Below are 27,449 nucleotides of genomic sequence, written 5' to 3' on the forward strand. Positions count from 1 at the left end.
TTGACCCTTAAATGGGTTGACCCTTAAACAACATGGACTTGAACTGCACGGGTTCACTTATGTGCAAATTTTTCAATAAATACACAGTCAGCCCTCCATATCCCAGGGTTTCACCACCCCGGAATGAATCAACTTTGGATGGAAAGCAGTGTTTTCGATCTGCAGTTGAGCGTCCACAATGCATTGCTCTACACCGTTTTATGTAAGGGACTTGAGCACGTGCAGATTTTGGTATCCGGGGGGTCCTGGAACCAATCCTCTGTGGATACCTAGGGATGACTATGGTTAAGTTTTGAGGGAGTCAAAAGTTACATGCAGATTTTCAACAGCACAGGAGGTCAGAGCCTCAACCCCATGTTGTTCAAGGGTCAAATGTATTTAGTCAATGTCAATATTCTACAGAAGGCACACATAGAGTGTATGAAAGAGAATTTCATGCAATTTGTTTCTATGCTCTCCCAGACGAAGAGCTTCCGAAGGCAGGTTGGGCCAGACTAAAGACCAGGCGGGAGGGCAGAGGCAGGGAGGCAGGGGGCTTTGGGTTGGAGGTGACAGAAGTCGTCCCCAGCTTTGAAAGGACTGAACCTTGTTGGTTTCCAGGGAGCACCAACTCCTAGCAGCACAGAGCTGGGGCTGCTGATGGCCGCCCGGAGCTGCAGTGCCGGCCATGCTCCGCGCGAAGAGTCCTAGGCCACCGTCCAGGAGAGAAGTCCTCACAACAGAAGCCTCAGTACAGGGCCGAGAAAGCAAGATCAGGATAAAGCAAGCAGGCATACTCTGGGTGGCAATGGGGGAAAAAATGCAGGGAAGCGCATCCCAGGTCAATGTAAGAATTTTCTGAGAACTAGAGAGGGTTGACAATGACAAGTCTGCTCTGGCTGCCTAACTGTGGTACAGGAATATTCAAAGGTTGAAAGGGGGCCTGGGGCTCATACAAGCATCTCTTGTATCCAAAAATCTTTTGTCCCTGAGTCTGGATAGCGTGTATGGATCTCACAGAACACAGTATCACTCAAGTCCACTTGGTGCCTGAGTCTTGAATAGCAAGAGTCTGGGTAGTGACGGATTCATCCCAAATTTTACTCAAATCTATTCAATTCCTGGGTTCACCGAGTCAGAGTTTGCATCGTAAGTGTTTAATAGCAAAGGATTCTTGTGCTTGTACTTGCACTGACTGAGTAAAAGTCCAGAAAGTAGAAAAGGACACTTAAATCACATGCAGCCACCTACATGGTTTTGTAAGTCTATGATAAAACAGGATATGTCTTTTTCTGTCCATCTGTGGATGTTAGAAAAGCACAAACTACAAGAACAATCTAATGGCCTTTATTTGGAAGTCACTGGCATTCTTCTTCTGAGTGTGCCAAGTGGTCTCAGGAAGACACGTCTTGCAGTTGTTTAAACCAGACAGCCGCTGAAAGGAAGATGTATTTTCAATTCGTAGAAATGACTACTTTTCAGGTTTTTTTAAAAAAAGCACGACATTTCAAAAAGCCACAAGACAAAAAAGCCTGTTTCACTTCATACCACATCAAGTAACATAAACTCACTAAAAACTCAATGATAGGTCATGGGAACGGACTGAGAGAAGCCGACATCTGCTTGGGGTTGAAGAGGAAAGAGTAAGGGGACCTTCTACTCAACATAACATCTTCGCTTCCCTCTGGCAGAATCTACCCTGTCAGACCCTAAGCACTGATATCAATGCCATCTGCATTAGCTTCAAAAAGATAAAAATCGAAAAAGATGAACATGGACACATCTCAAAAAAGCAAGTGCAGGACATGAACAGCATTTAGTTAAAAATCAAAGCACTACTATTCTGTATTATGAGGTAAGAAAATACAAAAGCCTGTTTGAGGGAAGACATGTGACTTAGAGAACCCTCAGGTATTTTGTTAAAGCATGTGTAGCAAACATTATCACTTATTAAACCTGTTCAGTGGGTGCAGTACTGCTCATGATATTCTCTTTCGTATTCTTTTGTTATATTTAAAGCTTTGCATAATGAAAAAATTAAAAACCTTGGAAAGGGTGACCTTAGTAAGCAAAGCTATAAGACTGAATATTACATAAATTTTAAAAGAAAGTTAAATTTCAAAACGTATTAGTAAAGTGTAGCAACAGTACAATATTGAATGCCAGGTGACCAAAAAAAAAATTTTTTTTAAAGTAGAATAGCAAAACAACTGAAACTACTCTGGATGATGACCACAAGACACAGGTTAAGTAGATAACAGCACAACTGCAGCGTGGGATTCAGACAAGATTTGAAAACAAAAAGGCAAACCTATGTGAAGTGACGGGCAGTCTCAAAGGCACACTGCCGAGTGGGAACGGGCAAGTGATGGTGCAGTACGTTCATGGTCAGACCCTCTACAGTCCCAAGGCCCAGCTGCAGCCAGACCATAGGGCAGGAGGGTGAGGTCAAGCTTCGGGAGCAGCGTGGGCAGTTATGTCCTTTCCCCTCTGCTCATCCATTTGCACAGATGTCCTTCTGAGTCCCAGCCCTGAAGCTGGAGTCCCATCACTGGAGTTAGGATGGCAGTGATTTCTGTTCTCTTGTACATTCGGTCACCAGTATTTGGCATTTTGTGAACTGGCATCCTCTGACCTGCTCTAGTAGAATGTGGTCAGCCTTGGGGGCCTGTCAGGACTCAGGGCACCCCTGCCAACACCCTGGCATTCGGGAGAGCCAGCGGTCCTTTCTTGTGCTCACTGTGTAGAGTCTGTTCTTTGCCCAGTAGCAATAGCTCTGATTTCAACATGGTCCTCTGCATAATTCTCTTTTGCCGGGTAGTTCTGCTGCCCTGCAGCCCCCCGTGGTCCCCACCAGACCCCCTACTTCTGTGCTCCAAGGGACCAGGGGTTCTGTCAACCCCGCCCTTCGGCTTTCATCGTCCCCATATCAGATTAAGCCTGTTCAATCCTCCCACCCACGTCAAGCCCCAGCCTTTATGGAAGTGACCACAGGGGTGTCTGAAGGACAGTTGCTGGCCACCTACCCTGCCCTCTCTGATGTCCAGCAGCACCAGCGAAGCTGCAAAGCTAAAACCTATTTTGGTAGCTGTGAGTGCCACAGCAGCCTCCTCCCCACCTCTGCTGACAACTGTTCTTGTCCCAACTCTGCCTCAAGCTGCACTGCTCTCTGCTCCCAGTTCCACCTCCTCTCCCTGACCCCAGGCAGGACCTCTGTACAGAGTGTGTCCTCCAGAGAAAAACCTCCGCAGGGAAGCCCGCTTACTTCCACAGCTCCAATTAGTACTCAGGGCACAAACACAATAACCAAAAGCAAGACCATTAATACAAATTTCAGGGTGCTGGAGGACAGGGGAAGGAGATGGGGAGAGGGCCCTAGTATGACTAATATTCCACTAATGTTTATTTCCTGTATACATTGTGTGGACGATAGTTTCAAAACAAGTTTCTATAACGAAAAATCCTTCAATGAGTTTTTGTGGTCCTAAGGAGTGAAGTCTAAAACCAAAGGCCGTGCCTGGCCACTGCACCCAGCCTGACAAGCATCACGGGACCTCTTTCCCCTGCTCCCTGTGCTCCAACCACACTCTTTGGTTTTTTTCATACCCTATCTTCTCACCTGGGGACCTTCACTTGCTGTCCTTTGTATATACTTCCTCCCTATTGTCACCTTGCAAAACTCCTACCCTGCATCAAACATCACCCCCAAACTTGAACTTCATCAGAGGCAGGCACTGCTTTAATCAAGCACGAGTTCAATCAGGTTGGTCTTCCTTCACCTTCCTGTTCCCATTCCTGTAAGATCCCTCCTCTCAGGCAACTACAGGAGCAAGGATGACGTCCATCTGGCCTATCACCTTGTCCAGCACCCAGCACACGGCCTGCCATGAACTGAACACATTGAGGAGCTCATTTACTCTTTTATAATTAATAGACTTTTTTTGGAGCAGTTTTAGTTTACAGAAAACTTAAGGAGAAAGTATACACCTTGCATTATTGTAGTACATTGGGTTACAACTGAGATCCAGTATTGTTATCTTATTATTAACTGAAGTCCACAGTGTACATTAGAGTTTTCTCTTCTTGTGCATTCTAAGGATTTGGACAAATTTACAAGGACATGTATCTACTTATAGTATCATCAAAAAAAGTTTTGCTGCCCTAAAAATCCTGTGCTCTTCCTGTTCATTCCTTTCTCACCCCCAATTCTTGGCAACCTCTGCCTTTCTTACTGTTTCCATAGTTTTGCCTTTTCTAGAATGTCACCAGAGTGGGAATCATATGGTATGCAGTCTTTTCAGATGGGCTCCTTTCACTTAGTAATAATACGCATTTAAGGTTACTCCACGTCTTTTCATGGCTTTCATGACAGCTCACTTCTTTTTAGCATTCAATAATATTCCATTATCTGGGTGTAGCACAGTTTGTGAATCCATTCACCTACTGAAGGATATATTGGTGGCTTCCAAGTTTTGGCACTTATGAATAAAACTGCTATAAATATCTGCGTGCAGGTTTCTGTGTAGTCGTAAGCTTTCATCTCCTTTGGGTAAATGTCAAGGAATGTGATTACTGGATCCTCTGGTAAGAGTATATTTAATTTTGTACCATTTTGCATTCCCATCAGCAATGAGAATTCCTGTTGCTCCATATCCTTGCAGCATTTGTGGTAGTATCAGTGTTTCAGATTTGGGCCATTCAGATAGGTGTGCAGTGGGAATTCATCTACTTTTTACTGAGGGAGGCGAGGAAGACACCGAACATGTTTTTTTCAGACTCAATGGGCCTTGGTTTCACTTGGGTGGCTTTTTACAAATATACTAGGATTAGTTCGTGCCTGCAAAGTCTACATGTGCCGACCTGAGGTAGCCTCTAGCATTTCTGTGTTGTCTGTTATTTTTTAAATTCTGCCATTGATTTTGAAGCACAGCTAGGGTTTGAGAACTACTGATTCAACCAGGGAACCAAACATTGCTGGCAACTCCATTTTGACATATCTTACTTGTGCTTTCACTTAGACTGGGGAGTCTCTGGTGAGATTAGATTTATGTTAAGTGCTGTAATGGAGAGAACAAAATTATAATCATCTCTAGATCCCCATTTCCCAACACAGTGTTTCTGACATAGTAAACGCTTTAAAAAATAACGCAAATCTCACCTGTAATTTATTTTAAAACTATCTAAGAACGGATAATTTTGGGGAGTCCACAGTGCAAAAATTGTATGAACTGGAACACATTCTTTTTTTCTTTTCACTCTGAAAAGGACCACATACTGCAGATCAGGCCTCATAACAATGGGACAGGGGGCATGTGAGTTTCCTTCTGTAAATAAATTCTAAAGCCATCCGATAACTGTGTGGAGAGCTGAGGTTTTATCAGATTGAGCTGCAGAGGCCCACAGGTTCAGCAGGAAATCACGAAGACAAGCAATCATTCCCCAAAGCTACTGTGTTTCCCCAAAGATAAGACCTAGCCGGACCATCAGCTCTGTGTCTTTTGGAGCAAAAATTAATATAAAACCCCACAGATGTTATGTTATATTATATTATATTATACTACATTATACCCAGTCTTATATTGAAATAAGACGGGTCTTATATTAATTTTTGCTCCAAAAGACACATTAGAGCTGATGGTCCGGCTAGGTTTTATTTTCGGGGAAACACGGTAATTCACGTGGGCCCAGCCAGGAAGGTTTTTTCTTTTGAAAATACAGAATTCTGAAGCCAATTAAGATCCTGACATAGCAGTTCTAGGGTAGAACCTAAAATTCCAGCCAGGTTTAGAAAACTGGTTAGAGTCAGCTCTCCCTATTTTTATTCCCAATAGTCATATTCTAAGCTTCTAGTATGATTCTTTAGAATTTCTTCAAAACTCTATGCACAATCTAATTTCTAAAATGATTAACACAGACAGGTTCTAATGAACAAGAAAGTTATGTTCCAATAATGACTGTTCAAAACTCTGAATATTTTCCTGTAGAATAATACAATGGACTATGATTGGAAAAGACCACTTATGCTCTACCTACTACTCATAAGAATATCGTATGAAAAATAAGTCTTGGGTTCTAAGTTGGGATGCTAAGAAAGCATTTCTCCAAGTCCATGTTGCTTCTAGACTCTTGATTTCATTTCAGTCCTCACTCTCTGCTTAGATCCACAATGGGACTCTAGTAACACTACAGGCAAAATCAAACGTAATCAATCAGATTACTTTGTTTCTATATACTTGTCAGAAAAAAAAAACTAAAAGTGATTTTTACATGAATCCATTTCTGCTGGCTCCAAATTCTGTGTGTATAACCTGAAATAAACCTTCCTTCAGAATCTTGCCCTAACCTCTCTCCAATCTCCTCTGGACACTGCAGGCCACACAGAAACCACCATGAACTCTACACTGCGCCCCACTTCCTGCCCTTTGCGATTCTGCGCCAGGGCTTCGTGAGTCCCTTGCTGTAAAATTCAGATGTCTGCAACAGTCAGAAGGATCAGAAAATGCTTCAGAGAAGAATTTATAGGCACTTACCGCCTACATTAACTTGCCTGAAAATGTCACTCTAAACACCCTAAATTCTTTACTATTACACCACTCTTCTCCGTAAAACACTGAGGAGAGTGCAAGTGAATTCAAGAGTGTCAACTTCATTTATAAAATACTTACCTCAGAATGTCATTTGATGATTTAATAAAAACATGAAAGCAGCTCATAGAACATTACATATTCTTAAGGAACTCAAACTTAAATCTAATTTAAAACTCATCTATCGGCTCAGATCAATGACAAAGGTTAAGTCAACTGTCTTTCTCTATCCTTTTTCTCCTAATTTTCTCCTCTTGAATAAGTGTTCTAGTCCCAAGTACACGACAATGATTGTTCAGACTACAACTGCCACAGGAGGACCAGAGGTCACTTAGAGATACAGGAAACGGCAAAACCTCCTGGTGAGCTCCTTTCAAACTTTCTGACCATTCCTTCAATATTAATCATTCACTGCCTTATCCGGCCATTGTTCCTACAAGAATAACAGTGACAGTACCTGCTGTGTAACAAGCATTCATTAAGCACTTTACATACACATTCTCTTTTCACATTCACGGAAGTATCCCACTTTAATGAAACAGGACACCTGTGACCAAGAAGGGAGTTATCAGGATGCCCACGGCCTCAGAACCCTGTCTCTCATCTGTCTTAACAGCATCTACTGGACACCCCCTATGCCAGGAGCTTTATCTGTCCCCATAACATCTCTCCTGCACTTAAATAATATCTGGTATCAAGTCTCTCCCTCCTTCCAACACCCCCTCTTCCAAGAGTAATCCTAAATCACATCCAATCGTTTCACTCTCCTGATTCAACAACTTTTTGAGGATTAAGTCATTCAGTCAAATATTTGCTACTGCGGGTACAAGAGTGAAGGTGACAGGTAAGGTCCTGACATTCTTAGGAGTGAGAGGTGGGTGTGAAGGAATGTGCAGAGAATTAAAGTGAGGTACCACGATGATGGTCTAATGACTGACAGAGCTCAGCCAGTCCCGAAAGGCCCCAGAGAAGTGATGATGTAGCCTGGATCTCAGAAATTAGAATGTCCCAAGCACAGGAAGTCAGGGAGAGAGAGCTGTAGGCCCACAGCTGACGCTGAGGCCCCAGGGCCGGAGCCAGTGTGGCACATTCCGGGCAGGAACGAAGCCAGGGCCTGGAGACTGAGAAGCAGAGGGCAGCAGGAGCCAGACCGTGGGGGACTAAGTAGACAGTTGGGAGTTTGGTTTGTTCCAAGTGAGATTGGAGTGACATGGGCCAACAGACATTTTTAAACACTGCTCTGATTGCTGGGAAGAAAATGAATGGTGCGGGGGGGGGGGGGGGGGCTGTAGCAGAAGAGTGCGTACCCAGTCCCACAGGGATGCCTGTGACAAGCAGTCACAACGGGGGCTGGGCCAGCAGAGGACACGGCCTGCGTCAACTGCCCCTGCCCTCCTTGTTTAAGAAGTCTAACTGCTCTGACAGTCTCAGAAACATGCATGACGCCAGCACACCGGGACAGCAGCTGGCAGCACAATTTCTCCACACTTTACTGGTCTGGACCCCAAGAAAGGCACCTGACTCTGGAAGGAGGCCAGTACTTATGGCCAGTGCCCTCTGACCGCACCAAGCAGGCTTCAGGCCAGCAGCTTACAATTGTTTTCACTCCCCAATTTCAAACCTTTGCATGATATTTTGTCTTTTGCCAAAAAAAGGCAACAAAAGGGGAGACACACATCCATGCATTTGTAAAGGCATCTGTAGACCTGAGGGTCTTCTGCACTGGCAGCCTACTCGACAAGAGAGCACGTCAGGGACAGAGACTTCAGTGTCCCCACCACCTAGAAGCTTGGTCCTCATGGCCCTGCTCTTATCCTCCATTTTCCTAAGTCTTTAAATTTCCTCTTGCTCCTCAATACTGTCAGGGATTCCTACTGAGCCTGCCTAGGACGTTCAGTTACACTTATCTGTATGACTGCAGAAATCTCATCTCTAAAGAAGCCTATAAGGTTATCGGGGGAATATTTAAATCTCCGCGGTTATTGCACGGTCAGCATTCATCACAGAGACCTTGATTTACTTACCTAAGTAGTGTGGAGGGTGAAATGCCACAGGCTTACTAGTTGCTGAATAATATCCAATTGCTCTCTTAAATCGAATAACTTTGTCATCTGTTCTAGACTGAAATAAACATAGGAAAACCTCTATAAATTAGCATGCCACTGGTCACATATTTCAACATATTTTTATAATTCAGTACATAAATAATAATCTGTAGTCATTCAAGCTAGATAGGAGTTTAGAATAACATTGAAATCTTTAGGGAGAATCAACAGAGCAACAGTTGACGCAGAACGTGAAGCAGCAGGTAGAGACTGGGGTTCTGGGACGCAACCCTCATCTCTCCTTGGCCCTGAGATGCTTCACTGCCCATGTCCAGCATGTGGGGCAGTGGTTTTAGCTCCTCAGGGAGTACACAGGAAACCACACAAACTTCACCTCTTTTACTAACCCCAGCCCCTCAAATTCCTTAATTTCCACAAAAGGAAGAAGAAACCCCTGACCATCACCTAAAGGGAAGGACAGGTCAGAGATTCACAATTCCATTTGACCCACTTGATACGTCTGTCTTCTTAGAAATCCTATTAAGTTACGACGATGACTCTAGGAGCAACAGAGACCTTCCCACTGGCCTCCGTCAGCCCCTCCTCTGTGCAGGCCAGAGGGGCGGCTGGAGGAGCGAGGTGAGATCCTGACAGCCGGGAAAGCCCTGGACATGGCGAGCCAGCATGTGCCTCTCAAGTTTCTTCCAAACCCGACACACACCAGTGTGCCAAGTGCTTCCCGGGAGCCTGCACTTCTACCTGAGAATGCTGGAAAACATCTTTAGCAATGGCATCCAAGTCGGAGGTGTCCTGGATGTTGCGGACGTAGTCAGCCACAGCCTTGATCACCACGTCACATGGCGGCAAGACCAGCTGGTGGGCCCGGACCTGAGAAGGCAAACACAGGTGTAAACATGCAAATCCCAAAGCCAGGGCGCAGGAAACTCCAGGCAGTGTTTCCTCCCATGGGCCTGATGATTACCCATCTGTGAGCGCCTCACCCCAACACTCTGGATCTCCCTTTCAGTTACTGCAATACAGCCCCGTTAGGTGAAGGACCACTCCCAGTGGTGGTGGGCAGGGATGCACAGCTCTGCGGCACGGAGCCTTGGGGTCTCATACAAATACAAGAGGGCAGAGACCCCAAGGCTCCGTGCCACACACCTGTGCATCCTGCCCACCACCGCTGGGAGTGTGGGATGTTCCAGGGCAGTCAGCTGACCTCAGGCCAAGCTTGTTACCCTGAATTATTCAGACGGGCTCAATGTCATCACAGGGTCCTCCAATGTGGGAAGGGAGGTAGAAAAGCTGGCCTCAGACATGAGGTGTAAGGACTCCACCAGCCACTGCTGGCTTTGACAGTGGAGGAAGGGCCACCAGCCAAGGTGTGCAGCCACCTCCAGAAGCTGGAAAAGGCAGGAAACATTCTCCCTGAGCCTCCAGCAGGAATGTGGACCTGCCAACACCTTGATTTCAGCTCAGTGAGATCCACTGTGGACTTGTGACTTCTAGAACTTTAACATAATAATTTTGTGTAGTTTTGAGACACATGAAAGAAAGAAAGCAAGAAAAGCAAGAAAGAAAGCAAGAAAGCAAGAAAGCAAGAAAGCAAGAAAGCAAGAAAGCAAGAAAGAAAGAAAGAAAGAAAGAAAGAAAGAAAGAAAATTAGAAAAACTCAACCTAAGCAAATGGAATAGAAGAAACCGCTGGAAAAATAGATGTTTCTACTTTTAAGTCATGCAACTTTTCAGATGCACAAGACCACATTCAATTTCCTTTAAAAAAATAAAATAAAAAAAGCCAGTTTTTTTCTTGAAATGATGTTTCCCGTGTTTGAGTAAATGCTCTCCTCTCCTAGGAAGGCACATCCCTGGTAATGAGCTGGTATTGTAGCACACACGCGCGCGCACACACACACACACACACACACACACACACACACCATGTACATGAGGTATTTATCTATATACGTTCAACTGGGAAAAAAACGCAGAGACTTGTTGACCCACAAAAGTGCCATACCTTATGTTGCTAAACCTTCCCAAAGACACTCTAGAATAGCATCAGGCTCTCCCGCTGCAGCAGTAACTAGAGGAGAGTTACAGGGATCTGTCCTTGTCTATGCTCATAAAAACAAAATTAACACTCAAACCAAATGAATGAAGTGTTTGATGCTTCAAGACAGACATCAAAATATTTTAATTTGAGCCTCATTTCTTCTATTTTCTTTTCTTAAGAGCTGTTTTGTTTTCACTTTAGCTCAAAAGTTTAAGGTTAGGAAAAAACTAAAGTCGAATGAATTGCAAAATATCTAAATTAAAGTTGGAAACATATGTACTTTCCATCTCTAAAGACAGAAAACAAATTATATTTAATTAAAAGACGTTATGTAATCAATTGCCTTTCTATGGCACTTTGTGGCAATTTCAGTTAATTATTTGCTTTGCAAGTAAAGAAACAAAAATTTGGAGCTGGAAAAGATCTCCAAGACATTGTATAAACTCACCACTTTGCTTCCAGGAAGGATAACTAAATAATACATAGATACTGTTTGTGTGGAAATTGGTGATAACTGCCTCCACACAAAACATCCTCTCATAGGAAAGACTTTCACTTTTAGCATCCTCTTTCCCCCAGTTTCCTACTGAAAACGTGTACTGCTGTCTCCTCTGGGCCATGGACAGGTGGGAATGCTGTGGAAGGCACTCAGTGAGGGCAGGTCCACCTGGGGCTTGGCCTATGCTGGTCCTTCCACCTGGCGCCGGCCTCACTTCTCTGTCAGGATCCCTGAGCCAGCAGACACCCTCCTCTGCCATCCATGACAATCCCGTTCCGTGTGCCACTCTTGACAGCCTCTACTTTGTACTGAATTCTGAGTCCCTCAGGAGCCCCAGGGCTGGGTTGGGGCATGGGTCCAAGGCGTCTGCCTGCAGGTACCTGGCCGGCCGCCCTCCAGGACCTGCCCAAACACTGGCCACACTCCTGCCCCCGTTAACCAGTGTGGGCCTTGCACCATCTCCAAGCGACGGGACACCAGCACAAACCTCCTGAACAAACGGGAGGTATGGCCATGTACCCACAGAAGTCCTCAGAATCCCACCACACAAACCCTCAGAGAGACTTCCATGGGCAGTCTTCACTGTAGCCAGTGCCAGCTACCACAGACAGAGACAACCTCTGATCCTTTAGAGTCCCTGATTTCCATCCATTATTTCAGCAACTCAAGGGGCACAAAACAGAAGCTCAGAAACATCTACATTATAATAACGTCTGAAACCCCAAGAAAATCTCTTCCATACTCCTAAAAGCAAAATAATGAAGGGTTCCTGCTAAAAAAATCAATTTTTGTTGTTGCCTAGTATTTCCCTGCTTAAAATTCTGTAGTCTCATCTTGGTTATAGTTTAAAAATCAAATACCGTTCTACAGCTGTAGATTTATTTAAATAGTACACAGTAGTTACCATGTTATACTTCAACTCACGTTACACCCACCATGCCACAGTAGCAAAAGATTCAATTAAAATCCAGAGTTCTCTTTCAGGTGACATGTCGATTAAAAACTCTCCAAAGCTTTCAAAAATGTACTACTCGAAAGGATAATCTGACAGGGCCTTAACTTTCTCATGATATAAATGAAATGGTGCTAATAACATGGCAGGTCTCCCATCAGGTGAGCAGCTCACCTCCCCCGTCACTGCTCAGGGTCTGCACGTTGACAGCACGTGCTGCTCACAGCAGAACACGCATTCAACAGATGCGGTTGGCGACTATCAGAGTACGGGAAAACCCAGGCACCGTATTTGTTGTATCATGCATTAACGTATTATACTACAGACATGAAGACCTGTGGAATTTTGTTTTAATTGGTCATTTCTTTCATGAGGTCAAACCAATGTACTTTATAGACCTTGTTGCAATTCTAAGTGGTTTCAAAACTTCATTCAAAACATTTTTTGTTTTTAAGACAAAGGAGCATTTTCTAAGTTTACAGGTGTTATATTTTTGTGTTGGAAAATATGTTTCTTCTATTTTAAAGAACAAGAATATTCTTGTTCAAAATGTTTTCACTTCACTTCTTTTCTTCTTTAAACCTTACACTTGTGTGCTGTCAGGAGGAGCCTGAACCCATCCACATGGTTCTACGCCTGTCATCCTGTGAACAGGGACCACCAGCAAGCACATCTGTGTTGCATCTTTAGGAAAAGAACGACAGCATCAGGTTTGCCACATGATTTAAATGAACACCAGTTTCTTGATACAAAAATTTGCCACTGCCCCACACACACCCAGGAAACTATTTATAGACCAGTTAAACTCTGTTGTAGATGTGTGTGCACATGTAACCTAATGTCAGGCTAAACTGTGCTTGTAGCCTGGGGAAAGGTATAAACAATAAAGTTTTACTTCTTTCTTAAATAATCCTCACCCTGTGCATTTTTCCTCACACAGAATACATGATTTTGGGCCATTGAAGTCTTTTTCCTGTATTGGCAGAAATTGGAAATTCTCAGGATGTTCAGGAAATTAAAGCCACAAATGAAGCTCCTGAAACAGCAAAGCGCATCACTGCTCGCCCACTGTGTGTGAGGGGTGAAGTACGTAGGAGGTAAGTGTAGAGGTGATGATAATTCACTGTGGATCATTGTCCCTCCAACCCATATAAATGAGTTAGACATCTGCCTTAGTAAAAATACTTATGAAGTACATTTTTAAATGTTGTCTAGAACTGATGCTGGAGTTGGACTGTTTTACTTTATGGTATATTAATTCATAGTAGACAATACAGTTTGTGACATAAAAATATTTTCTTTATAAAGATTTTTAGAAAATGTAACAAATTAGAAATCCAAATACGTTAAAGAATGAAGCAAAAATAAACATGCAAAGTATAAAAATAGATTCATGTTTGTTTTGTGTGAATAATACTGTACTTACATATCAATTCTCTTGCTGCTAATTACATCCTCATAGTATGTCAAAGTTCATTGGTATTTTATTTTGCTTTTGAAAATCTTATAGAAGCTGTTAGAGATTAGGTAATAGTGTCTACATTTTTCAAAATTTTATAAGAAACTGCAATACTACCAATTTTGTTTAGTCTGAAATAAATTTTGACTAAGAAAACAAGAACAAAAACCCTTGATGATCTCTTCCAGGCGCATCCAAACTTCACATAAATGTTATGTGTACATCATGTACATTTCTGCAAGAGCCAAGGTTATTTAATGTCTTACCTTATCATCTAAAGACTAACTACTCAATATGAAGTATGGGACAACAGTACGGACAGTACAGAATCTGAAGCATGAATACCACAGTCACTCTGTCTTCCGCATGCTGATTATGTGCAGTACATCTGGCTTGATCTCTAAAATCCACTCGGTCCCTATGAGGTTCATGTGCTAACTGAATACGCCATGAAAAATGATGACTTGGAGATTACTGGTGCTGCTGCTCCCAAACTCTCTCGGCAGCTCATTTACACGCACATGAATACAAACACGAGTTTCACATGTCACTGCTGCAGCAGAAGAACCTGATCCACTTCACTGTTGCTCAGAAAATCGCAAAGTGTGATGATTATAAATACTCTGAATCTTGGCAATTTCAGGGCAGGAAACGAGAAAGCTGATTTGGCCAACAATCAATCGTGGGTACGGCCCTGTGCTAGAAAGCGCAATGTGGAGCCGTGCCCCAGCATCCTGACTTCAGGACGCTCCTTCTGGTTGGAGAACAGCCAACGAGGGAGAAGGCTTCCCATCGACCACAGTGGCAGTGGTTCTTAGGTTAGCCTCGCTTGCCAGGCCAATGCAAGGAGCTGTGCAAAGGCTCCTCCAGCTACCAAATCAATGACCACACCTGGAGGCCCAGTGTTTTCTACCAAAGAGGCAAGAGTGAGGAAGATGTTTAAACACCACAGCTCTTAGGTAACCACCAAGGGCCATGCCTTTGATATTCTTGAAAAGTTATGAGCGGTGTCAACGTGTTACATACATTTACCTAAATAAAGGTATGAAAAGGCTGCTACAATTCAATTAATCGCAAATAATGCTAAATGTAATCATACTTCTGCAGGTGGAAACTGCTATGCAGATACAAAGGGTGCCAAAAAAATGTATACACATTTTAAGAAAGGAAAACTGTATTAAAATTGTAATACTCAATATATACCGGTAACAAAAGGTGAATACAAGTCACGTTTGACTTCCGCAATTACAAAAGGGGCTCAAAGTGGTTACCATCAGCGTCCAGACACTTCTGATTAGAGCAAACTACTGTTTGGGCAATGTTGACCAAAGTGTCCACTTGTATACATTTTTTTGACACCCCCGGTTTACTGAAGTATTTCACGGGAAATTTAAAGTATTTAATGTATTAAAACTGAGCCAAGAGAAATTCTCATCATATCTTCCAAGCAAGGAGCGCCAGCAGGCCTGATGGAAAGGCGGGCAGGCTTGGGCTGCCTCCTGCAAGGGTGTCTACATCCAGCGAGGGCTGCAGGGTCCTGTGGTTGCATTCCTCTTCTGGGGGAATATTCTAGTATTTTTGAGTGCTGTGTGCCAGGCACTGCTCTTGGTTAGCATCACTTCATTTAATCCTCCTGAAGCCACCATGAGGTGCACTCTGAATGTCCCTATTTGACACAGGAGCTTCCTCATAGGAGACAACCAGGTGAGTAGCTGGGACCCCATACAAACCTGCAGGCTACACACTTAGCCAGTACACTCTGGTCTTATCTTATAAATTATGCCTCTTTTGGTGTTGAAATGTCATTTTCTATGAAATAACGGTAGATAGTGAGTTCCTTTTCCTTCTAATATTCTTCTTTAGGACAATTAAAAGCTGGCAATACTACAGTAGTCCTCCCAACTTATTATTTTTTTTTTTTAAACAGATCCATGAAACCCAAACCCCTATGTCTATGAAGCGAGCCTGGAAAAGACTGTCAATGGGCATGAAGTCAGGCCTGAGTGTCAGAAACAGGGAAAATGGGCACAAGGGCAGAAAGCATACATGGCTCCTGGCACAACACAGGTGGTTGGGAAGGAGAGGACGAGTGAGTCGGGAAAGGTCAGACTAGCGGCAAGGAAAGGAAGAATCCAAGACTTTCATTCCCAATGTCTACCCTGGATGACTGTAGGGACAGTGGTACCACTAGCTGGCGAGCAAAATACAGAAGATTAAACCCATTTAGAGAAGGTGACCTTTCTAAGTTGGGAATGTCAAATGTGGCGCACAAGCGGAGCGCCCAAGCAGAGACGCTTGGTGGGCACTGGGTGCACCCGGCATTCAGGGAAGAGGTCTCCTTGGGAGAAGTATGCTGGACAGTCATCAACACAAGAGGCGGTAGTTAAAACCTTAGGAGCAGATGAGATGTGCCAGAGAGAAAGCATGAGGACAAAAGCAAGGTACAGATGGACCCACACGCAACGAGAGGAAGCCAGCTCACATGGACGTCAAGGAAAGGATGAGGCACATGATGGACAGGGAACAACGCTGGGAGTGGAGAACAGGCAAAGTGCGGAGAGCAGGACAGCTGAGAGCGTCGCATGCCCCAGGGAGGCTGAAAGCCATTCCTCAAACCTGTCAATTGAGTCATCAGCAGCCTTGGACAAAGGCCCACTGAGGCGGCCCAAATTCAGTGCAGGGGTTAAGCTGTTGGGGACGTTACAGGAGGCCCTTGGTAGATTCGCAGATGAGAAGGGAGTAGGAGAATGTGGGAAATAGGGACTGCATTTACAAACTGGGCCAAGAGCTGAGAGAGGGTGGCCGCACAGGAACAAAAGGGCCGACAGGATGAGGTATGTAGGGGCACCCCGAGCGCTTCCAGCTTAGCTCCAGAATGTCAGGATAGCCCAGTCTCAGGCTGGAAAAATGGGCAGAAATGAAGAAAACTGCAGAGTGGGGGGACAAGAGGCTGAGGTAGGTCTCACCATCGTCAGATAAATGGCCTGAGAGGGAAAGCAGCGTGCAACTGAAGAGAAGCCTGAAGAGAATGTGCCTTTTAAGACAGACATTAAGGAGAAGAAAAGGATTAACTGCTGACACTGATAGCCTGGTTCAAGTCAGAGACAATTTATATATCTGTGTTACGGCGATATTTTACATGTAAGAAAATCTATCAATTTTAAGCACACAATTCACTAAGTTTTGACAAATATATACATTAGTATGACCACCACCACAATCATGAAATATGTTTCTATCACCCCAAATAGCTCCCCTGTGCCCCTCCCATCCCAGCCCCAGCCAATTACTAATCTGCTGTCTGTCACTATAGTTCTGCCTTTTCCAGGGTTTTACACAAAGGCAATCCTAGATATTTCCTTTGTGTTTGACTTTTCACTTAAGATGCTTTTGAGAGTTATACATAATGCAAGATGAGTCCTTTGCTCCTTTCGCTGCTATCAGCATTTCACTGTATGACTGCCCCAGTGTATTCATCCACTCACCAGCTGATAGACTTGGTTTGTTTGAGGCGACAATGAATAAATCTATGGGGACACTGAGGTTCAAGTCTTGTATGAACATATGATTTCATTTCTCATGAGAAAATGCCCAGGAGTGGGCCTGCTGGGGTACATGGTCAGCATATGCCGAACTTTGTAAGAACTGCCAAACTTGATTTCAAAGTGACCATTCTCTCCCACCAGCCACGTCTGAGAGCTGCGGGTGCTGACACCTCCCGACACTGGCCATCATCAGTCTCCTCATTTGGACCATGCCGGTGGTCACAGTGCATTTCATTGCGGTTTTAACTCGCATTCTAATGACGCAGAGCATCTCTTTGTGTGGTTATTGGACATTCTGCAAAAGGTCTGTTCCAAACTCTCCCCCATCTGTTTTTGTTGTTATATTTTCTTACTGCGCTGTCCTTTACACATTCTGGATACACGCCCCCAACCACAGATATATTCTGCAAACAGCTCCTCTCACGCCGTCGCTTCCTTTCCATTCTCTTAACTAAGAAATCTTTGCCTAACTCAAGGTCATAAAGATTCTCTCTTACATTTTCTTCTGGAGTCAATTTTTATATTCTTATTTCTGTATACGCATATGCAGTTACTGCAAAAACTATCCTTTTCCTATTTAGTTACGTTGAGATTTCTGGCAAAAATCACTGACCACAGTATGTGTAGGTCCATTTCTGAATTCTATTCTGCTCCACTGATCTACATGACTACCCTATGTCAGTACCACACTGAGGTGATTGTTATAAAGTGAATCTTGAAATAAGGTAACATTAAGTCCTACAACTCTGTTCTTCCTTTTGTTGCTACTCTAGGTCCTATGCAATGTGAATTTTAAAATCAGTTTTTCAATTTCTACCAAAAAAAAAAAGGCTTGCTGGGATTTTGATTAAGATGTAGTAAATCTATGTAACAATAGAGTCTTTTGATCCATGAACACAGTACCTCTCTCCATTTATTTAGGTCCTTCTTTACCTTAGACCATCAATTTGCAGTGGCATCCTTCTGTTCAGTGTCCTTCTCAAGATGAGACAACGCTGACTGTAGCACCTATCTAGGGTGGAGGTGTGTTCTGGGCAGGTGACATGGAAGAAGGAATAAGGGAAGAGTGATACTGGTACAGCCAGTTCAAGGCGACCTCCCAGGAAGTCCAGGCTGGCTATGGAAGGAGAAACTCTGAGAAAATGAACAGAGGGTCCCACAAAAGGCCAAAGAACGAGTGTCAGCTTGTGAGAATACGGAAGGTAGAAGGCAGCAGTAACAGGGGAGAAGGGATGGTAAAGTTTAAGACAGGAAAAAAAGCTTTCTGGGAGAAGGCCCAGGGTATGACTGGTCCTAGGAAGCGACGGTCAGCAGAGGGCAGACCTAAAGTGCAGGGACACAAAGCACATGCTGCCAGGGGGCAATGTCCAGCACACCGAGCTCTCAGAGGACCTGGAAGGTGCTGGTGAAAGACTGATAAGATCCCCAAAACTTTAATAAATGACAAAAGTGACTGAGTGGAGAGACTAGGAGCCAATACAAGGCAGTACACTTAGATGGCCTGAGTCTCAAGAGAGTTAATCAAAAAGACCCCATCAAGAAAGCAGAGAGACAACCACACAATGGGAGAAAGTATCTGCAAATCATATATCTCATAAGAGACGGAGATCCAGAATATATTTTTTAAAAAAACACAACTTTTACAACTCAACAATAAAAAGACAAATAACTCAAGTTAAAAATGGACAAAAGATTTGAATAGACACTTATCTAAAGAAGACATACATATGGCCAGTGAGCACGAGGCAAGACGCTCAGCATCACCAGTCATCAGACCTGCAAACCGAACCACACCACACCCCCAGGATGGCCAAAGACAAAACAACAGACAATACCAAGTGCTGCTGAGGATGCAGAGAAACCAGAGCCCGTATATAGTGCCGCGAGGCGTGTAAGCGGTGTAGCCATTGTGGAAAATAGTCTGGTAGCTCCTCAATAACTTACGCATAGAGTTACCACTTGACCAGCAATTCCATCCCAATGGAAACGGAGGTCCATACAAGGACATGTACACAAAATTCACAACAGCCAAAAAGTGGAAAACACCTGAATATCCATCACTTGATGAATGGATGGTAGGTGTATCTATACAGTGGAATATTATTTGGCCATAAAAAGGAATGAAATGCTGATACATGTTACAACACGGATGAACTTTGAAATCATTATGCTCATTGAAAAAGCCAGACACAAGGGGTCACGAAATGTCCAGAAGAGGCACAAACAGAAAGTTGATTAGTGGTTGCCAGGTGGTGCAGGAGGGGAGAAGTGGGGAGTAACTGACAATAGGCACAGGGTTTCTTTCTGGGGTGATGAAATATTCTAAAATTAGATAGTGATGATGGATGCATAGCTCTGTGAAAGCTAAAAACCACTGAATTGTATTCTTTAAAGGAGTAGATTTTATGATATGTAAATTACAGCTCAATAAAGCTGCCCCCTTTTTCTTTTCTTTCTTTTTTTTTATTTTTTTAAGCTTTCTAACCAAGAATAATAGTTTTAGAGGTAACTGGCTGGCAAGTCCCAACATTGTCAGATGTCCTTCTGGTCCCCGATTTGTCTGGTCTCAAGAAAGGTGACGTCTCTGGGTGAGCCGTCTCAGAGTGCTCAGTGTGCAGAGAGCGCTGGCAAGGCATGGACAAGGCATGGGGGCAGCAAGCGGCCATGAGAGCCACTTTTCCATCAGATGCAGTCTCTCACCGTCAGGGTGGGGGAGAAGGCCTGCTTACAGACAGTGCTGGGGATCTGGACCCTCGCAAGAGCAAATGAGCTAGAAAGTGTCCTGAGACTATGCTTACTTAACATAAAACTAGAAGATTCCAGGGCATGAGAAGACACAGAGCAAAAAGCACCACTAGTGAACTTCCCTTGTTTCCTTGACCTTCACCAAGGTATCAGAAGTCAGGCACCATACACACTGTATTTTTCAGTCTCCCTTCGCTGGCCTCAGTTCTGCTCTTTCTGGATAAGCCATGCATTCCAGCTCACTTGGGAAGAATTCTGCTGGCAGGCCATCACTTGCAGGAGGAGCCGAGCTAAAAGCAATCCTGTAACAATTAACAAGCACAAATCCCTCCCAAGACTCTGCCCCTTTCCTAGCAATGTGACATGGGAACCACCCACCCACTCCCAACCTTAAACCAGACAGAAAAGCTATTCTTGAGTCCCAACCATTCCAGCAGATTCCTTGGAACTTCAAACTTTTCACCTTCACTTTAGAACCAAATGGTAGCAGGGAACGAAGCACACTGATGGAAAAATATAAACGAGTAAAAATCTTGAGTTCAGTTTTGCATTTTCCATTTAAGGATTCCATATATAAATTTAAAATAAGCAAGGAATAAAACTTCTTACTAAAAACATGTTTCCAGAGCCAAACACGGTGAATGTTAAGAATATGCAGCTCATATTCATAACAATGGTGACGTTATAATGACAACTTTGCAGGATGCACATTTTAAGAAAAATTCTGGAGGATCAAATATCAATCTGTTCAAAGTGGTTATCTTCCAGCAGTGGGGTTCTAAGTAGCTCTCACCTCTACACTACATAATGGTTGATTTTTCTCAGCCTTCCTGGCCTCTAACATTATTTCCTCTAGAGCCCAAAACTTCCTGGGATTTTGGAAGGGCTGCTTAGCTCTTACAAAACTAGAGGATGACTTCTTGAGAAGGAAACAGATTGAATTAACTTCAAATAACACTAATACGAAGCAGGAATTCCTTCTTTGGAAGGTCTGTCACCTCCTGCAAATGCCTTAAAAGGTACACATGAGAATAAATGAAGCCCGTTTTTCTATTTATTAATATACCTACAATTTATTGATTTATTACAATTTATACCTACAACTTATTAATATACCTAACTTACAAGTACTTTCAAAAAGGATTCCAGAAAGGATCGGATAGCCTACCTTGCTCCCAAAAGGTTGCACTGTATGTTAGATACATCATAAAATCTAAAAGAGCCTGAAATCATGTTGCTCTTCTCTCTGGAAACTGGCTCCACACGTCATGAAACCCAGATGGGCCAGGCACAGTGGGTGTGAGGACCGTGGGCTGGCTAGACGCTGGACACAGGAACAACAGCCCCCCACAGGGCCTCATCAGGGCAGCTGAGCCTCATCCCAGCCTTGCCACATGCCCCAACTTTGTCTTTCTGTCCATTCCACGTTCCTGGGGATCTTGACATACTACTCTCCCAGAACCAGCCTCGCTCTCTCCTCCCTGGGGTCTAATGCCACACCGTTCCTAAAGACACCTATGAAAAAGACTACTCGGTGACTTTTGGTGGCAGACAATAAGATGTAAAAAAAAATAAAGTTACGGATAATCTTGGGTAAAATTTACCTACATTTAAAACAAAGTGTTCCTGATGTGACTGGACAGATTGCCCTGCTATCCAGCTGACTTAGGGAAACATAATGCTGGTAAAGGGAGGTGACTGAAAGTCAGTGAATCAGAAGGTACGGTTGCAATCACTACAGAACATTTAAATCAGAAAGGGGACACGTGCAAAGGCTGGGACTTGGATGAAGACCTGAGAAGAGGCAGAAGCAAGGGGGCTTTGGAAGAAGTGTGTTAACTGGACACACAGAGGGATAGGCCTGGCCTGGGCTAATGGACAGAGCTGGGGGGCTGGGGGTTTGGAGGGAGTCTCCTCTGCCTGCTTGCCATGATTTGGCCGTGGTGTAAGGAGAACAATACAGAGACCGAATAAATGTATAGGACTACAACACTCGAAGGAGGTCAGGGGAAAGGAAAGGTCTGCATAATACTTGCAAGGATGGCAGAAGGGACTCTGGCAGGAAATACTTGGGTGTCATGAACAACTGATGGGGATAAAAACTGGAAATGCATGAAAGTGCATATGAAGTTTAGGAACACATAAACCATTAAAATGAATACAAAGACCTGTTATTAATGGCGCAATTAAAAAAATTAATTAAAACTAAATGCCTACCCAAAACAAAAATTCCACAACTTACTAGGACTCAAATCTTGGAAAAAATACTCAGAAAGCACCTTTAAAAATGGGCATTCATTTAACTCGTGCTTACGGCCAGGAGGTGCTCCCAGCAAGGTCGGCTGCTCCACACCCCCAAAGCCACCCCCTTGTAGAATTTTAAGTTATGTGAAATGGCCTCCCACTGTCCTGAACACAAATGAAATATTCTTTACTTCCCAATCTAAGAAATTTGATGCCATCTTACTAGCAGCTCTGAATGTCGAAACTGAAACAGCTTAAAATCTGTCCTCCCTACTTCCCCTTTCCTACAGCCCTCGTGTAACTTGGGTTCTAAGTATGTCCAGCACTGCATCTGGCTCCCCATGAGCATGATCCCCCATTAATAAGGCAGCACAAAACAGAACTGTTTCCTTCCCAGCCTCCTCTCTTGAGGAGGCCATCCCATGAGCTCATCGTCTCCGCTATTCTTCCTGACCCTGCAGCTTCTTCGTGTGCTTGCAAACCCTCAGAGGCCCGCCCCAGACACGCTCCACTCCAAGCACAGCCAGCACTGTGCATGGTGAGGTTGAAATGTTGAGAGCATTAAGCTTATGGTATTATGTGTTAAGGGACGCTTCAAATTGATTAGAAAATGAGGTCATATAACACCAACCCTTTGTGAACAATAATCTAGTAGATTTGACATTGGCGAAATGCTGCAAATATAGCAAGATAAAAAGAATGGACCAAGGAAGACTTGAACTTGGGAATGAAAATGAAAAAGCAGATACCCTTAAAAGCTGTATATACAATATACTGTGTTAAAAAGGAATAATAAAAAGCAGGAGAAAGTTTCATAAGTAACAACTAACCAAATTTTCAAAAGATACAGTTTCATAACTGGGAAAAAGAAGAGACTAAAGAGCAGACGGGATACAGACAAGTCTATACAGCAGTAATGTTCATGGGAAAAAAAATCTTCACATCCAATTTCCCACCATCTATGTTAAGATGACTAAAACTATGCTCTACACAAAAAAATGTATATAACAGGTAACAACATACAAGTTTTACAATTTTTAAACTCAAAGCCAGAAGTGCTCCCATTTCATAATGAGATTTTAAAAATCCTACAACTTATATCACTGAAAAATTATTTTGGATTGCTTCTCTATTATGCCATAAAAACACCCAGCTAATACTTAAACTACACATGATGCATAAAACATGACTGAATCCCAACTTAAAAAAGAAAAAATACAATGCTATAAATGATTTTTAGGAAGTAACTGGAAAAATTTGAATATAAACAACATTAAATGACATTAAGGAATTGTTGCTAATATGGTTGATGTGCTAATAGTAATATGAATAAGAGGTTATCCTTATTTTTAGGTGGTGGTGGTATAAATGGAAGTTTTCATAGGTGAAGTATTATGATATCTGCAACTTACTTCAAATAGCTGAATTAAAAACAAGAAAACAAGTTATAGATATAAATACTTTATATTTCGATTAAATATAGCAAAATGTTAAACCAAGATGGTGGATATATTGATAGACATTTTCTATTTCAACCTTTTACATACTTAATATTTTTCTTAAAAAAAAAAAAATTAGTAAAAACACAGGATAACGATGTTCGTGACCTGTCAACAGATTGAGTTAGTTTTCCAATAATTCTTCAAACAGCTCCTCACGTCTACCCTCTGACACATGAACAAGGCCACCTCAACTTAGACAAATACATGCATGTGGTCTGGAATCCTGAGAGCCTCTTACCCCCACTCAAAAATACATAAACCTCGTAAGAAACAAGCCTTCATGTTGTCTCAGCCTACAAGGCACATTGCTTAACAAACCTCATGAGCACGATACCTTTAAGTCCACCTGATTTCAGACTATACTTCCCCTACGTGCTAATTGCTAATGAATCACCAGGAGTTTAGAGTCAAGATTGCAAATTTGTAGTACTTCACAAATGAAAACAGTAAATAAAAAGCTTTTCTCCTTCAAGGACAAAAAAGCAAAAGAAAACAGGTTATTTCTAACAAGAGGAGAAAGACTGACTTTTAACAGTAGTTGAAAACCCCTTTACCACAAACTGCAGAATGAAAATGAAACATTAGTAAGACACGTCAGTAAGAGATGGGACAGAAAGGGGGTTCTGGGGGGCAAAGAACACAATGAGAGACAGGAAAGAAATTCTACTTGAATTTTTAGGTATCACCAAAGTTCACCCTCAGCTAAAATACAAAAACTCCCATTTGAAACTAACCACCAATTAAGACTGTTTAAGAAGGGAAAGTAATTCTGACAGAACTCATACTTTTACAGGAAAAAGTGCCTTTGGAAGTCATTCCATGCAACCTCCCTTTTGCTACAAGGAACTACTGAACAGGCTGCCAGCCAGTCTGCATCCTGACTTCCCAATGCTCCACCTAACAAACTGCAACTGTGATCATAGCACTAATAGTAGAGAGAACGCCACAGCCAATTTATCCAGAAAGGGAGCTGGGAAAAGCACAGGAAGCCCCTCACATGTACAACTCCAAACTTCCTCGCAGCTCCTATCTACTCCACAACTATGCTCACCTCACACCTTAAACCTTCCCACTTTAGAAAATCAAAGTTAAGTACGCCTGCTCAGATGTTCATTACTTTCACAAACAGAAAGGTGGGAAAGATAAGAAAATAAATATTATGTGTTGAGAAAACAGTACAAATGGACCATTTCCCTAATGAACTTTGGTGTCCTCCATCATTCAAAAAGCATTAAAGCCTTAATTAGACTTCTATAATTTTAGAAAATTAGTAAGGAAGTTATGAAAATCAAACTATGCTATGACATTGATCTAAGTAACAGATTGATCTAAGACATTGATCTAAGTAAAAAATTAATTAATATTTGTAAGTAAGAAAATATATAAAAACTTTAGCTGAAAGAATTCCATTTCTCTAGGTACATGGCATGAAGAACTCTAAGGGAATTTTTGAGGACATTTATAATTTCCCTAAAATATAGGTCCTGGAAACAAGACAAGGCAGGTCTGTTGTTTTTTAAGGCAGTGCAGATCCTGAAGTTAGCGGGGAAAGCATGACATTGTTAACTTTGTGGCATAGTTCCTTCCACAAAAAGGAACATTATTTACATTATTAAAGTAATAACAAAACCAATAGTTGATGATTACAAATATGGGAAGTGAAACAAATTTGTACCTTAAGTGAGGCTAGTGGGTGTTCTGGACCAAGTAAACTCCAATGAAAGGAAGCCAGGTCTTCATCAGGTAGAATGTGATTTCCTGGAATGCAAACACGGATACTGTAAAAGCCATCACCATGAGTGACACAGGGAAACTTAACATCAATGCATGTTATAATCCATCGATTACCTTTGTTTAAGACTTTGCAGATTGACTTTTTAGGACCACCTCACTTGATAAACCACATAAAACTTTCACACAGAAATTGAGAGTATTTCTTCATCTTTTAATATAAAGTAGCATACAGCAGGCAGACTTCTTGCAGCTGCCTAAGGCACACGTGAATTTGCAGTACACTTCCAACAGCATTCACACTAAGTACACTACCTAACAACCTAAGCAACTTCCCAGCACTGGGCTAAAGTCAGCCTGGTAATGCCAACTTGAATCAAGCTCTCATTGCTTCATGAGACAACTGCACTCTGAGCTAGTTCAACAGCAAAGGTGGAATCTGCGATTAGAAAATGTCTCTACACAAGGCTAAGTGACAACGACTGCTGCTTGTGACACGGATCAATACCCTCCTCCGGTAATTTCCACCACCACCTACAAACAGATGTGACACAGAACAGACAACAACCCCAGCAAGCAGTGCCCTTCATCTATGCACCCCATCCCCCGGTTGTGTCACAAGTGAAAACTGTATTCAGTTGAGAATGTACATTTTGGGGAAACACTCTCCCTTCACTATAGTGCTTGCTACCTTATATACTAACATCTTCACTATGTTAGTTATGGCAATGCAATTTAAAAGCAGTAATTTCCTAAGTAATTCTGTGACTCTTATATAATAATTGGTCACCTCCAAATGGAAATAGCAGGTTCATTAACTAGCTGTTAACAGAAAGCAAAACAAGGGGAGATCATTTGCAACATTCCGGATCATAATATTCTAAACACACAAATACACGATACAGAAGTACTGAACTGCCATGACGTCCAGAGGAGCACAGCCACATCCTAACTGTCCAGACAGCAAGCTATGCATTGCTTTTCTCTGTTCATGGACTGCATAGAACTTTACTGTGAACCAAGTAAGTATGAAGTGGCTGAGATTATTTTTTTAAAGCTTCTTTATGAAAAAATATTAAGCCAATTCTAACTAAATCAGTAATAGTCCATTAAGACGTAGGTCAAATAAATGTTAAATGAATATTCCACACAACTTTTCTAAAAACAACTTATATACCTATACTCTATTATAAAAAGGAAAAAAGAAAAATAATCGTTCTCATTTGAGGACATGAAACTTCTAACTAAAATTTAAAATAAAAATAATAACCCTATTAAGAGTTTACCTATAACTGGCTTAAATTTTTTGAAGTAATTCCAAGCCCTAAGTTAATTTATTACTAAATCATTCAAAATGTTACTACTGATTCTTTTTCATTTATTTTAAGATTTCACAAAATAATTTAGCTATAGGAGTATGAGTTAGCATTATCTCCCAATAAATGTATTCAATATTTCTCAAATAAACAAATATCCTTCTACATTTTAATTAGCTAAGGCATTCATAGTCTAAAAGTATACAAGTTTCCAGTTTGTTGAAAGTCAATTGATATGCCCAAGTCATTTTGTATAATGTTTAAGTAAATATGAAACTTTTTATAATATGATCGATCATCCACATAATCACTTTTAACATCAGAGGAAATACACTTTTATATTTCAATATTTGAAAATATGAAAGGTATAATTAGAAAATTAGTTTTAATCCTCTAAAGCCCAAGTCACAAGAGTTGCCTAAGTAGGACAGAAAACAGCCAAGTACTAACTTGAACCATATTTGAGATTAGATCCAAATAAACAAAGACAACTTATGAAATCAAAATTTTGATTGACTGGCAATTATACAATTTGAAATGCTATCACCAAAATTATATATAAAAAAATTGTGGCTTCCTCACAACAATTTCTAATTGTGTGTAACTTTTTTGAAATGTTTATAAAAATCTGGTAACTAGGAATTTCTAAAAATAACCCACAATATAATTACCCCCTAACACAACCGATTGGGCTGCTAACCTCCACAGAATACAAATTGAGAAGAGTACAATGTGATCTCACTTATCTGGAGACCACGAATCTTTCAAAATGGGCCTGTGTGTCCCAAAC

The 27,449-nt window shown here is 42.2% G+C and overlaps 1 protein-coding gene across 3 annotated transcripts in view; it reads right to left on the bottom strand.

The window, feature by feature from the left end:
• LOC109434748 (constitutive coactivator of PPAR-gamma-like protein 1) overlaps positions 1 to 27,449 on the bottom strand; it is a 102,524-nt gene that overhangs the window by 54,900 nt on the left and 20,175 nt on the right. For all 3 annotated transcript variants that reach the window (XM_074330234.1, XM_019711969.2, XM_019711967.2), the window contains exons 3-5: positions 25,288 to 25,370; positions 9,368 to 9,496; positions 8,588 to 8,684 (exon numbers count right to left, since the gene is read on the bottom strand). In XM_074330234.1, coding sequence (XP_074186335.1) covers positions 8,588 to 8,684; positions 9,368 to 9,496; positions 25,288 to 25,370 — 309 coding nt within the window. The remainder of the gene's footprint in view (positions 1 to 8,587; positions 8,685 to 9,367; positions 9,497 to 25,287; positions 25,371 to 27,449) is intronic.

Source organism: Rhinolophus sinicus, linkage group LG04 (genome assembly GCF_036562045.2).
Source record: "Rhinolophus sinicus isolate RSC01 linkage group LG04, ASM3656204v1, whole genome shotgun sequence".
NCBI classification, from domain to species: domain Eukaryota; kingdom Metazoa; phylum Chordata; class Mammalia; order Chiroptera; family Rhinolophidae; genus Rhinolophus; species Rhinolophus sinicus.